This window comes from Alternaria triticimaculans, assembly GCF_023758025.1.
Source record: "Alternaria triticimaculans strain BMP 0046 chromosome Unknown scaffold_3, whole genome shotgun sequence".
NCBI classification, from domain to species: Eukaryota; Fungi; Ascomycota; class Dothideomycetes; order Pleosporales; family Pleosporaceae; genus Alternaria; species Alternaria triticimaculans.
Genome location: NW_026055960.1, coordinates 1,610,565 through 1,623,472, shown reverse-complemented (window position 1 = coordinate 1,623,472; position 12,908 = coordinate 1,610,565). Strand labels below are relative to the sequence as shown.

Sequence of the window (12,908 nt, the reverse complement as noted above, 5' to 3'; positions counted from 1 at the left end):
CGAAATGTGTTGGTATGGTACAATCTATTGCGCAACCTCAGACTCAATCCACCAAGCTCCAATCGATTCCCCCAGACTCGGTATATACATTCTAGTGTCCGGTGGCCTGGGCGGCGTTCTTCTGCCTCTTCTGGATGACCATGGCCTCGAGGTCCTCGCGCTCGGCCATCTCGGACTCGATCTCTGTGATGAGCTCGGCGAGGTATGGTGTGTCCTTTTGCATTGTCAGCATCTGGTATTCGGGGTTGAAGCGATATCCCTACATCCTCGGGCTTAGTCCACTCCTCCTTGGGCAGAAGCTGGTGGGACATGGAGAGCTGCCGCAGATTAGCCACATTTGCCTTGTTCTGTATATCTTGTTCGGTAGTACCTGGAAAGCTCGGCGCAGACGGAAGACACGGTCGTAGGCTTCCTGTGGTCGGAGACGCTTCAGGGCGGTCTGAACTACGTCGTTCTCCTCGGGGAGCAAGTCATCGGCCCTGCATCACAAATCCCGTCAGCCCATCATTCCACAGTCGGCCATATTCTCCACTCCCTCCTTCTGTATTCTTGTGTACACCGCGTCCGGATCGGGGCTCCGTACCTCAGACCGAGCTGCCTGTAGCCGGCGGCGTTGCAGTACCAGTTGGCGAGCGGCTTCATCCAGCGCTGCAGCCACGGGCGCTTCATGATGTAGGGGGCGAGAGACGGGGCAGACATGGTTGCGGGTGTTCGACGGCGGATCGGAGAGGTCGAGACGGGTGCTGTCGTCAATTGCAGTTTTGACGGTCGGAGGTGGTGAGGTCGTAATGCGAAAGAAGCGAACGCCAATAGGCCGGCGGGCAGCGCTTGGCCCGCCGCAGGCCTTGGTCTTAATCAGCGGCCTGTCCCCACCCGCCAGAGCAACTTCACTCGTGCTCCATCCTAGCTCTGACGTCTGCCCACAACCGTCCTCTCACACCCGGCTTCCGAGCGCATATCCTGGCACGAGGCCCGCACGCGACTGAACGCTTTCACCACGACTCCCTCACTGCCCGTCCGTCTGTCAATGGAGCCGAACAATCGCTAGTCATCGTGTTACTCAAGTGCTGCGGGGTTTCCGCAACACTGAGGCACCGCACAGGGGACGACGGCCTGTATGCGCCCACCCCTCTCGCCCCGCGCTCTGATTCAAGCTCTCTAACAAGTTGGCCATGGCAGTACCCCTCATGTCGACACACGAACCCGCGCCGCCGTCCCCGCCTAACACTTCCGACCGGTATGCGCCTTCCGCCGTGACAGTTGAACCGCGAGACATGTCCACCCCAAACCAGCAGCGCACCTGGAGCTCTCCCGTTGCCGCCCTCGCCGTCAGGGTCTCCAAGCTCCCCGACAGCTCCGTCAATGCTCTGTGCGGAGCGTCTGCCGGAGTTGCTTCGGGCATAGTGACGTGCCCGCTCGATGTCATCAAGACCCGCCTGCAGGCGCAAGGCTCTTTCCGCCCCAGGACGTACACCGGGCCAACGCGCACAGTGTACAAAGGCCTCACCGGTACTGCGCGGGTCATATGGATCGAGGATGGCATCCGGGGCCTGTACCGAGGACTCGGGCCCATGCTGCTTGGGTACATCCCAACCTGGGCCGTCTACATGAGCACTTATGAATCTACGAAAAATGTTCTCTATCCTCAGATGGGTTAGTAATACACATCGGTACGCAAGTTACTGTTGCTGACGAGACTGAACCCATAGAGAACAAATGGCTCGCTAGGACCATCGCCTCGTTGTTTGCTGGCGGCTGCTCGACGCTAGTCACCAATCCCATATGGGTCGTCAAGACAAGACTCATGTCCCAGGTCAGCGCCCGCGCATCTCCCGAACATCGGCCGCCATGGCACTACACAAGTACCTTTGACGCCTTTCGCAAAATGTACCTCAAGGAAGGCATTGCCTCCTTCTACTCGGGCCTTACACCTGCGCTTCTTGGCCTCACCCACGTCGCTATTCAGTTCCCGCTATACGAGTTCCTCAAGATGAAGTTTACTGGCCTGGAAATGGGCCAGACAGACAGCAAGACTGAGGATGTGCATTGGTTTGCTATTGCACTGGCAACAGTCTTGAGTAAGATGACGGCGACCTCGGCGACATATCCACACGAAGTCTTACGCACGCGTCTGCAAACACAGCAACGTTCGCTGCCCTCGCACTCCGATAATAATGTATCGTTTCGAGGAGGCCAGCACGACCGCTTTCATACCCGCCCTCCTGGCACGGCTTCGTCGGATGGTATGATAAACCTACCCCGCTATCGCGGTATCTTGCGAACATGCACAGTCATCCTCCAGGAAGAGGGATGGAGAGCTTTCTACAACGGAATGGGGACTAACATGGTCCGTGCTGTACCTGCTGCAGTCACGACCATGTTGACATTCGAGTCGTTGAAGGCCGTTCACCAGAAGCTAAAGAACGAGGGTAGGAAGATAGAGAACGAGGTCGAGTGACGGTAGATATCTGTCTTTCGTCTCTCAATTCACAGAAACCGATCGGCATCATTACCGGGCGTTTAGTCATGGGTTAGGAGTGGAAATATCCCAGTGAGCACTCCTGTTCTGTTTGTTCATACGTTTGTACGCACAGGGCAGCATTTTCGGGCACTGTCAGCATCAAAGCTTTGGCGTTTGTAGGGCAATATGGTTGATTTCCTATAGGCTGTCGCAAGTGCGAGCAGATTTAGCACTTGTTTGAGAGGCACCATTTACATGATTATCTAAATATACTACTAGGAGAGTATTGGTTCTAACAGGTGCATTGTTGCCAGGCCTCCTGGACAAAGCATGCCAACAGGGCGGTCAGCGTCGCAAACGCAGCGCCGCATACGCTGAATTCATGAGCACCGCCAATAACGGTAAGTTGACGTGTCTACATTCTTCAAGTGAGCGAAGCCCCATTCGCTGAGGTTGGAATTGACAAACGCCCACGCCACTCACCCTGGTTCCGCGATCATGCAGGCGCACCCTTCCTGAAGTGCACATGCTTCACGCGTCAGACTTCACACCCTTTGCTAGGCTATATACCTTGTATGTTAATCGTGCCCATTGTCTTGGCTTTTTTGCCGGCACACCATCATGATTCCGTGTCCCGCTCCCGCAGAGCCGCACATAAGCCCACCACCCATACCTGTCCGCAGCCTGCTACGACACGGCTCAGCATATCAAAAACGGCTGCGCGCTATCTTTTCCGAGCCTACGAATGCAACTAGTGTTCCATCGTCTCCTACCTCACAAACCCTTTTCGACGAACTTGATCGGGAGTTGACGGAAACAGAACAGAGACTGGTCAGCGTCAACTTGGAGGGAAAGGATATGAGTGACCAGAGAGAGTGTCTGCTCTGGGATAATTGGGAAGGGAGCGATACATCGACTGAAAGAGGGCTCAAGAGTGACAGTGGTGGTGCTCCGGGAGACGGCTGCTTCAGTGAACTCGAATCTGAAGCGAGCGATGGAGAAAACTATCCCGAACCATTGCGACTAAGTGAGAGAAGCGGGGATGTTGTGGAGCAGATGGTGGTGCAAGGGCGCGTGCCGGGACAACGAGGAAGTCGCGACGGTCCACCTTCTGCCATCCATACTGATCACACAACGCGCTCTGAGCACAGCTCACCGTCCTCTGATTACAGTATTCAGACAATGGACACGAAAGTTTCCGACTGGCTGGAACACGGGTTCCATACCTCTGAATCTCGGGAACCAGATCCTCCACGACAGGTCTCCAGCAACTCCGATCGCCCCTTCCCTCCCAGACATGCTGCCTTCTCACTTTTTCCACCAACGTCCCCGTCGACCGGTAACAAAGAGTATACACCACCCAGCAGCCCTTTTGCTCGACCTGCTTGCCCGATGTCCCCGTTGAACAACGGAAGAGATGTTTATGGCAACTACATACCTTCAAACACGAAGGACTATTTCGCCCCGCAGTCGCCTCCAATGTCGCCCAATATGCAGGCCATCCCGGAAAGCCGGGTCTCTTTGGATCAGGGTCAATCACCACCCATGGTGCGTCTCCGTGGTGGTGGCTGGAATCTGAAGGGACTGTGGAAGACATCCGATACTGGAGGCTCTGATCAAAGCCCTGGTTCAACTTCTATGCCACATCTGACTGGCAAGGATGCCATTGTGCGGGACTCACCTACAATCAGACACGCTGGGCACCCGGAGGATCAGGTGGCGCGAAGTGTGCGATCGCACTTCTCGACCACTCGCGATGGTAACAAGACAAGGACAGCACAAGGAATTCCAGCAAGATCATCCCCTATCGATACTAGACGACATGGTCAATTCCCCGTTGGAGGGGGCGACGTCAGGCCAGGCTCGAATACGCCAGACTCTGCAGGCACGGACGATAGCTCTGTTCCCCGAGCTCGTGCTGATGCAGTCTTGTACCAGTACTTTGGGGCTCAACTATCTCCGCTCGTACCGGCATCCCAGGGGATGACATCATTCACCGTTCCAGCGCATCAGACAACTCATAGCGGAGATGATGTACCAGTGATGAGTGGGCACCGCTCGCCTCGTATCGACGGGGCTCTCGCTCAATTCAATTCTCGAAGTGCGCTTTCCCCTCGGAATGACGATGCGCGCGGCTCTACAAGCCCCTCAAACCCGGAAACAAAGACTGAACATGAGCTATGGGATGCTGTAGGATCACAGGAGACTCCGGATATTGATGGCACAACTCCAAGTCATCTGGTCAGTCCGAGGGACAAGAAGAGATGGGATAGAAATAACCCTCCTCCGCCACCAAGACTTCCTCCGCCGAATCCACCCAGATTTCTGCGAACTGATCCTCCCGATGACGATGATGCCTCCGAATACACCGACGATAGCCATCCAATTTCCTCCGTGGTAACCGCCAATATGGGGCATGATCAGCTAATTGACCTTCTGGATCTGAATAAGACCGATGTGTACAGAAGGGTTGAGCGTGAGCGCGAGGTTCGACGTATGCAAGCACAGAGAGATTGGCACGAGGAAGCAGATCGTAGACGCGATGTAGACGTCAGGCGGCAGCAGCAGGGGGTACTGGGATCGCGAGAGCCTGATCTGGACACTATCTCACCGGACGACAGCGTCACTGCAGTAATGCGGCGCCAGCAAATCGAGAGACGGCATGATTTGCAGCGTCCGGCAGCTATGGACGAATATCGCCCTACCAGCTCACCGACACCTTCGCAATATCTACCTCGCCATGGTCCTATCACAGCTAAAGCTAAGGCCATATCCCACCAGCAAAGCGGCCGCATTCACACGATTGGCTACCCGTCTGTTGTGCCTGCCCCTGCAACCTTTGAGCCAGCTTCCATCAAGCGGAAGCACTCTCTACAAACAGTCCTCTCCAAGGCAGGAAAACTCACACGCCTGATCCTCGCTGCTCCTTCGGATCCCAAGTACAAGACGTATTCACAGCGACAGCCTCCGGTAAAGCAGTCAGGAATGAGTGCCGATGCCACTGGGTGGCCAAGAAGTGGAAAAGCCTCTTCAGCAAACCATGGGATGTTCATGTCAACTCCGGCACCACAGCAAAGGACTATATTCAGCCGCGATCGGCCGCAGACTAGTGGGGATGATGGGAAGAAGTCGGACAGCAGGGGTTGGGAGCATCCAAGAGGCAGGAGAGCGAAGAAAGTCGAGAAGGTGGAGACTAAGAAAAGGAGAGGGAGGTGGGGAAGAAAAACAGATGATGAGACGTCCGCTGGAGATCCTCAAGTCATCGACTTTGCGTCCAAAGACACTGCTCGGTCGAAAGGTGCTACAAGGCTTCAACACGCACGTCGCGCACGTTCGCCATCACCAAAAGCTCTAACGCGAGCCGCTGAGCCTCATAGTGTTCCTGTCTCCAAATCTTCCACGTACCATCACCCAGAACCCGATTTCACGCCTAGCGACGCAGCAGGTACACCGCAAACAAGATTTGGCCCACCAGATCGCGAGGGAAAGTTATACGTTCGCCGCCGCGATGGGGAGGTCCTACCATTCAATCCCGCACTGGGATATCCGTACCACTCACGTCTCAACACCTACTATGACCACAAGACGGTAGATGCCACAACGATGGCCTGGCTACAAGGCATCCGCGCACAGACCGATGCGATTCCTCATCCCATGATCAACATGCGAGGCGGCGACGGTAGCATCTCTTCCGAACTTCGTTCTACGCATGGCGAAGCGAGCAGTCTGGCATCGCACCACCACCTCCTAGCGTCAGCGGCAATGAGTCTGGATAGTGGCGACGAAACAATCGATGGTACCGATATAGACGCCCTACTGATGTCGTCCATGCATCTCAGTTTGGGTCAGGTTACGCACAAAGCGACTGCTGCCGTCAACGGTACCCAAGGAGATGGAGGGGACAACAGGCCTAGTTGTGATGAAGCCCACATCCGATCGAGCTTTAGCACTGATTCGACAGTGGAGCTCAGACGGGAGAAGAAGGTCAAGGAGAGTGCCTGGCGGAACGAAGACCAAGCTAGGGCTATGGCTATGGCTATGCATGGTTTTGGGTAGGAGTACCCGGGTATGGAAACTTCTCGGAATGATCATGGGACATATTAGACATGAACAAATTTCCGAGTATGAAGGGGATGACTCTTTCATGGCTTTAAGGCTTACAACAAACCGGCATGTAAGCCAGGTCACGATTTCACATGCATATCTGCGATAAAATCTCTTACAAATCTATGTAACATTTCAAGAACGCCTCACGCATTCCAAAACAGTACCCTTGTTATACAGAGTTGAGATGATATCCAAAAGACGCCATTCCATGCCAACCATGCTCATCAAATCATCAATAATCGCAGTGATTATAGTCATAAAGCGAACCCATGCCCGCCGCCGTAAGCGCAAAGTCAACCGTCTCGCTCCTATCCCAAAAGTACTCGCGCATCCACGTCGAAACCATATCGAGAGCCGAAACGGCCGAGTTGCTCGACCACACTTTTTCGTGGCGGGCCCAGGAAGAATGCTGCCACAGCGTGTCAGGATACTGTTGCTGCAGCATTGGGAGTAGCGAGCTGGGTGCTGCGGCTCGTGTGCCATGTAATATGCCGGCTTGAACGAGGGGATAAATTCCTGAGGCTAGGCTCATAATGGCGATGAGATTGGGGTTGAGACATTGCGAGGTGAGGAAGGAGGTAGCTTCTACTGGCATTGCGGTCGATGAGAAGGATCCAGGGATGACGAGGATGTCGAATTGAGGCGCGTTGTCAAACGAGTTCTAGTTAAACGTCAGTCACAGTACTCGAAAAAAGGAGTTGAAGCGAATAGTGGGTAGGGGCTCGTGTTGACCTTTACCTCCCTGCCAGACTTGTCAGAGATGACTACTTGAAGGCAGTCAAGACCAGGCGAATCCAGCGCGACCAAAAAGGGTGGCTCTTCTTGGCCAGAGGAGATGGCTGTTTGGAGGGTATGAATGGGTGGGTGGGTGGTCGTGTCGATCGTGGGTTCGATACGGAGCAATTCGAAGCTTAGCTCACCGTCACCGGCATTCGCGTGCCAGCCGTGACAGGAAAACTCCCCTCTCCGGTCACACTGACATATCGAATGTCGATTTCGTCCACGGCCGAGTCCATGGCGGATGCCGTGGCGTGCATTCTGCTGATTCTGTTTCTTCCGACCATGGCGAGGAGGTCAAGTGCCGCTAGGTCGGCTAGTTGAACTTGGTCGTTGCTAAGTACTAGCACGCCGATGCGTAATGAAGATTTTGAAGGAGGGGCATAGTGGATGTTGAGATCTTCTTCGGAGGTTGATGAGGTGGTGCAGAAATAGAAGAGGTCGGCCTGACTCGGGAATGATATTGCGCTTCTTGGTGGAGACGGCATGAGGAAATGTGACGGTCGGTATGATAGAGTGGAGATTGAAATTGACTGATGAATATGTGTCTTGCTCGAATGAGCTGGTATGTATGGTAATGTTACCGTGCGGCCTCAGGATGGCTTTATATGCTCCAGGCCGTAAGCTCTCGTACATCCCTGAAACCAAGGTAGCAGTGAACAGGGCAAGAGTATTGTCAAGCGTCATATGGATACGCATCCACCACTATACGATGATCTGCATTAGTGAGGTGCGGCTCAGCCCCTTGGTGCCCTTGGAAGCTCGCTGACTCAGTCCGGTTAGAAGCCGTTCGTGACCGACTGATCCCGACCAGACTCGCTATCGTGCAGCAAGGCGTACACAGGCCCGTATCGCTTTGCGTTCGAGTCAAGTTGAATACGTGTATCGCGTATGGTAGCTCTGGTTTAGATGTAGCTGCCTGTTTTCACCTCGTAGACTTCCGTGATGAGAGACTAGGCATCGCAATTCGCATCCATGTCAGTGGACGAACGCGTTCGGTAAGCGGCACGCGTAACGGGAGCGCCGAAAACGCGGATAAGCACTTGAACGCATTGAAACAACTCCAAGATGATTAGACGGTGGCTGTGAGCGGAGTTAAAGGAAGAAGTCGGAGACGTTCAGATTGAGGTCAAGGCTAAGAGGTCCGGCGGAGCGCCTTAGGGCTCAGGCACCAGATTCTGCTGGTCAGCTGTCGCGGAATTACATCAGGGCCGGAGATTTGTTGTGACCAAGATAGCAATGGGAATTGTAATGGGTGAGTCTGGATACGGTGGCTTCGCGATGATGCGTGGCGACCCGGCTTCAGCTCGTGGCATGTGACGTCTGCGCGCCGCTTGGGGCAGGAGCAATCTGGTGGAACACCGAGATGCCGCGACGCTGGAGGGAGGACTGTGATGGCGCATGCGCACCGCTCTTGACTCTATCGGAACCCCTGAAATGATTCGAACGTGCTACAATATTGATGTGTTGACAATCATCGCGCCCGAAAGCGACTTTGGTATCTCACATAGTCAGGTGTGGATTTAGGGTGGGAGGGTATTCTTCATTTATTCGCTGCATCTACAAAATCGCACCAGATGTAGAGGGCCGTGGCGGCAGCTCAGAGCTTGCGCGCAAACACAGCCGTGAAATCCATCGCTCGTTGACCCAAAAAACAATATATGAAAAGGTTGTGGTAGATGCACGCTACGTTGCACTCTCTAGATGTCCTTGGCCTCACCGTCAGCCTCGCCGGACTTGACGGTCTTGCCAGTCTTCTTGATCTTCTCGAGGACGGTGTCGTAGGATAGCGAATCGGCGGCGGTGATCTCGGCGGTCTGGTTCTCGAGCGAGACGTTGAAGGACTCAACACCTGTGGAGTAGTTAGAACGTGATGCTCGGACCGCCGGCGCATGCTGCATCGGAAACTGACCCTCGAGCTTCTTGAGGACGCGCTCGATAGCGCCAGAGCAACCGCCGCAGCTCATGGCAACGTTGAACTTGTAGGTGTGCGTCATGATGTACGAGGTTTGTAGGTGGTGTTGGTGATAAAGTCGGAGGTTCAGTGCGGGTCGCGGGGCTTCGATGTGGCCTGGTTGTGTTTGTTTGATAGCCGTGAAGAGAGGAGCTGTGACTAGTATATATAGGTATCACTAGCGGAAGGACGTCGCGACGAGCGGATGAGCAAGTTTCAAGATGGTGGTGCAATTCGGCTAGATTGTTATAGATTGCCGTCGCGCCCCGCTGACATATTGAGCCTCCATCACGACATTTCCGGGTTGTGGAACCGCGCGCGCCTCAGCCATGTATGTACAAAGTCCGTGTCTCGTTTGACATGGCGATACTCTGGTGGCATGAAACATGCTCAGTGAGGGTCCGGGAGCACACGATCAGGTGTCCTCGCCGGTGCTCTGACATGGGGACACGGTGTCTTGGATGCCGCGACCCGTACATTGCCATGTCCACGTCTCGCATGTGCTGAGCCCGTTCCTGCAGGTGAATTGCTGAACCCTGAGGCCGCGCCCGCCCCACGTTGGCTAGCGCGGGGCTCAAGCTGCATCCCTCGCACGCCCAGGCGGTTGGGCGGTGACGTCGCCCACTGCCGCCTGTAAACACGGCCAAACATTTCTTGCCCATGACTTTGAGTATAGCAGCCAGCCAGCAGACGACACAACCCGCACCATGGCCAGCAACATCCTGTTCCTCCCCTTCCGGCGCTCGCACTCTGTGAACCTCACCGATGCCATCAAGCAGTACATATCCTCCAAATATGACCAGCATCCCGACATGTTCACCAAAGACCTCGAGACGATCGAGAAGCTGCGGTCCGTCGCCACCCACGCCCAAGAACCCCACCCGAGCAACATCCCGAAGCTGCAGCAGTACGCCGCGCAGCTGATATGGCTGAGCGGAAAGTTCCCCATCGACATTGGCGTAGAGTTTCCCTGGTATCCTGCGCTGGGGTACAACACGAGCCGCCCGACATCGCGCAACAACCTCCGCTTCGAACTCGCGAACATCATGTTCAACCTCGCGGCTATGTACTCCCAGCTGGCCATGTCGTCGAACCGGAGCACACCAGACGGGCTGAAGATGGCAGCCAACAACTTTTGCCTCGCAGCCGGCGTCTTGTCACACTTGAGGAACACTATTCTGCCGGAGCTGCGGACAGAGCCACCCGAAGACATGGACCTCATGACACTCGAGTGCTTGGAAAAGCTCATGCTGGCTCAAGGACAGGAGTGCTTCTGGCAGAAGGCTGTCAAGGACGGGATGAAAGACGCGACCATCGCCAAACTAGCCGCCCGCGTATCCGATCTATACAACGAGGCGGGAGACGCAGGCATACAATCGGACGCTATCAGCAGCGAGTGGATACATCATATGACGGCAAAACACCACCACTTTGCGGCTGCTGCGCAATACCGCGCAGCCTGCGATTCTCTCGAGAAGCGCAAGTATGGCGAGGAGGTCGCACGGCTACGCGACAGCCTTACGTGCGTCAACGAGGCTCTCAAGGAGCAGCGCTATATCAACAAAGTCGTGCTTGCAGATCTCAACGGCTTGAAGAACCGGATAACGGAGGACCTGAAGCGGGCCGAAAAGGACAATGACATGATCTACCTGCTACCTGTACCGCCAAAGGCAGAGCTCAAGATCCTCGATCGAGCCAACATGGTAGTCTCGAGAGTCCCCAAGGAGATAGCCGAGTCCAATTCGATGCTGGGAGAGCGCGGCGAGCTTGGCCCAGCGCTCTTCTCCAAGCTGGTGCCCTACTCAGTACATCTGGCTGCTAGCATCTACGTAGACCGCCGGGATCGATTAGTCAACGGTACCATCGTAGAAGAGCTAGAGTCATTGACAAATAAGATTCACGAGGTACTCCGCAGCTTAAACTTGCCCGGCTCCTTGCAGGCTCTAGAGAAGCCACTGGGACTTCCCCCTGGTCTCGTAGCACACGCTGAAGAGATTCGTCAACAAGATGGCATCAACCGTCTCTTGCGCTCAATGGAGGATACGAAGAAGCTCATGTACACCGACCAAGCTATATATCAAGAAGGTGTTGATATCCTGAGGTCCGAAGCGACAGAGGACGAAGGCGCACGACGCAAGTTTGGCACAGAACGCTGGACACGACCACCTGCAGAGCAAGCAGCGCCTAAGCTCTATGCCCAGATCAACGAAATTGACGGCTACTTCAAGGCTGCTACTAACAGTGATAATATCGTAAAGACGAAGTTGAAGGAGAATGAGCACTTCATACGACTGCTCAGTGGACCGGACCACGAACTCGAAAACTATGTCCCGAGCGGCCGGAGACCTGCCATCACTGGCGATGTCGAGCGCGAGGCCGGCAAGCTTCGTGGCAACTTCAATGAAGTCAGCAGGCTCGAGAGTAGGCGACGGCGGAAGATTGAGGCCTTGCGGACAAAGGCGAAGCAAGACGACATAAGTAAGTCCCGCGCATCCCTACACAAGCCATATCCTGACAGCAGGCTAGATCCGGAGCTGTTGCGCGAAGCTGCTCGCTTAGAACGGGAGTACCCTATGCAGACAATCGAGGCTGTGCAGTTTGAAGGGCTTTTCGATAAGCGTCTTCAGATGTACGACGCCGACCAAGACATGATCCAGGAAGAAGAAAAGGAGCAGGCCGAGGCTATCAAGCGACTGCAAGACGCAAACGCGGCCTTCTTGATCGCTCGTCGTGGCGACCAATCCACCAAGAAGCGTGAGCAAGCGTTGCAGAATTTAGAAAACGCATACTTCAAGTACAAGGAGATCATTTCGAATCTCGACGTTGGGCGAAAGTTTTACAATGACCTAGCTAAGATCGTGAATCGATTCCGGGATGAGGCGCGCACCTTTGCTTACAATCGCAAGTCAGAAGCGTCACATCTGGAAAGGTATGCAGATGTAACGACTAGTTCCAACGCCTGTGCTAATGGTCCCAGCGATCTCACTACTCGAATGAGCTCCCTCGGCCTCCAGCAAGCAACGACAAATTCATTACATCAGCAGAAAGCGGCAGATGCACAAAACCCGCATTATGGTGCGACTGCACATGCGGAAGAACCTTTGGCAGCCCCGACACCCACGAGAGCAAATGTACCCCCGCCGTCTGGTATGTGGACACCAGAAGTTGGAATCCGGTTTGGTGGGGTGCCTACATCATCCGGGAACGCTCGACCTTCTGCTGGTCCTCCACAAGATGGGCGGTGGGACCCTGCACAAGGCCTAAAGTTTGGGTAGATTTGGTGGCCTGAAGCGTCGTGCTATTAGCACAAGTAGTATACGGTCGAGATGTGGACCCGATGCACATGCACTTGTGCGGCTCTGCGAAAACACACGATTGGGACCAAATATGCTATTATTATCGTAGCCAAGTAATGCATCTCACAACGTTGTCGAGCATAGGAGCGAGGGCTTGGTTTGTGGGGACATGGGAGTACGCCTTGAGAAAGTGCGCCTTGCGACGTTGGTTCGAGCGAGGCAGTGCAGAGAACGCTCAGTGGGCCTACGGGTAATGACCTCAGGGACGCGACGGCTCGCCGAATGGCCTTCGCGCCAAAGAATCGCGCGGTGT

At 54.8% G+C, this 12,908-nt stretch overlaps 5 protein-coding genes across 5 annotated transcripts; 3 read left to right on the top strand and 2 right to left on the bottom strand.

Moving 5' to 3' along the window:
• Positions 1-91: 91 nt before the first annotated feature.
• Positions 92-699, bottom strand: J4E78_003237 (uncharacterized protein; the record flags this gene model as incomplete). Its single annotated transcript, XM_049363877.1, has 4 exons — positions 92-214; positions 264-317; positions 371-479; positions 584-699. 4 exons carry the CDS (start codon positions 697-699, stop codon positions 92-94), a joined length of 402 nt encoding a protein of 133 aa, XP_049224542.1.
• A 473-nt stretch (positions 700-1,172) lies between these two features.
• On the top strand, positions 1,173-2,458 carry J4E78_003236 (uncharacterized protein; the record flags this gene model as incomplete). Its single annotated transcript, XM_049363876.1, has 2 exons — positions 1,173-1,653; positions 1,710-2,458. 2 exons carry the CDS (start codon positions 1,173-1,175, stop codon positions 2,456-2,458), a joined length of 1,230 nt encoding a protein of 409 aa, XP_049224541.1.
• Positions 2,459-4,490: 2,032 nt separating this feature from the next.
• On the top strand, positions 4,491-6,517 carry J4E78_003235 (uncharacterized protein; the record flags this gene model as incomplete). The annotated part of the gene is made up of 2 exons (XM_049363875.1): positions 4,491-4,495; positions 4,564-6,517. The coding sequence occupies 2 exons, from the start codon at positions 4,491-4,493 to the stop codon at positions 6,515-6,517; spliced, it is 1,959 nt and encodes a 652-aa protein (XP_049224540.1).
• Positions 6,518-9,045: 2,528 nt separating this feature from the next.
• J4E78_003234 (uncharacterized protein) lies at positions 9,046-9,342 on the bottom strand (the record flags this gene model as incomplete). The annotated part of the gene is made up of 2 exons (XM_049363874.1): positions 9,046-9,197; positions 9,258-9,342. The coding sequence occupies 2 exons, from the start codon at positions 9,340-9,342 to the stop codon at positions 9,046-9,048; spliced, it is 237 nt and encodes a 78-aa protein (XP_049224539.1).
• Positions 9,343-10,006: 664 nt separating this feature from the next.
• J4E78_003233 (uncharacterized protein) lies at positions 10,007-12,574 on the top strand (the record flags this gene model as incomplete). Its single annotated transcript, XM_049363873.1, has 3 exons — positions 10,007-11,777; positions 11,826-12,228; positions 12,277-12,574. 3 exons carry the CDS (start codon positions 10,007-10,009, stop codon positions 12,572-12,574), a joined length of 2,472 nt encoding a protein of 823 aa, XP_049224538.1.
• Between the last annotated feature and the right edge of the window lie 334 nt (positions 12,575-12,908).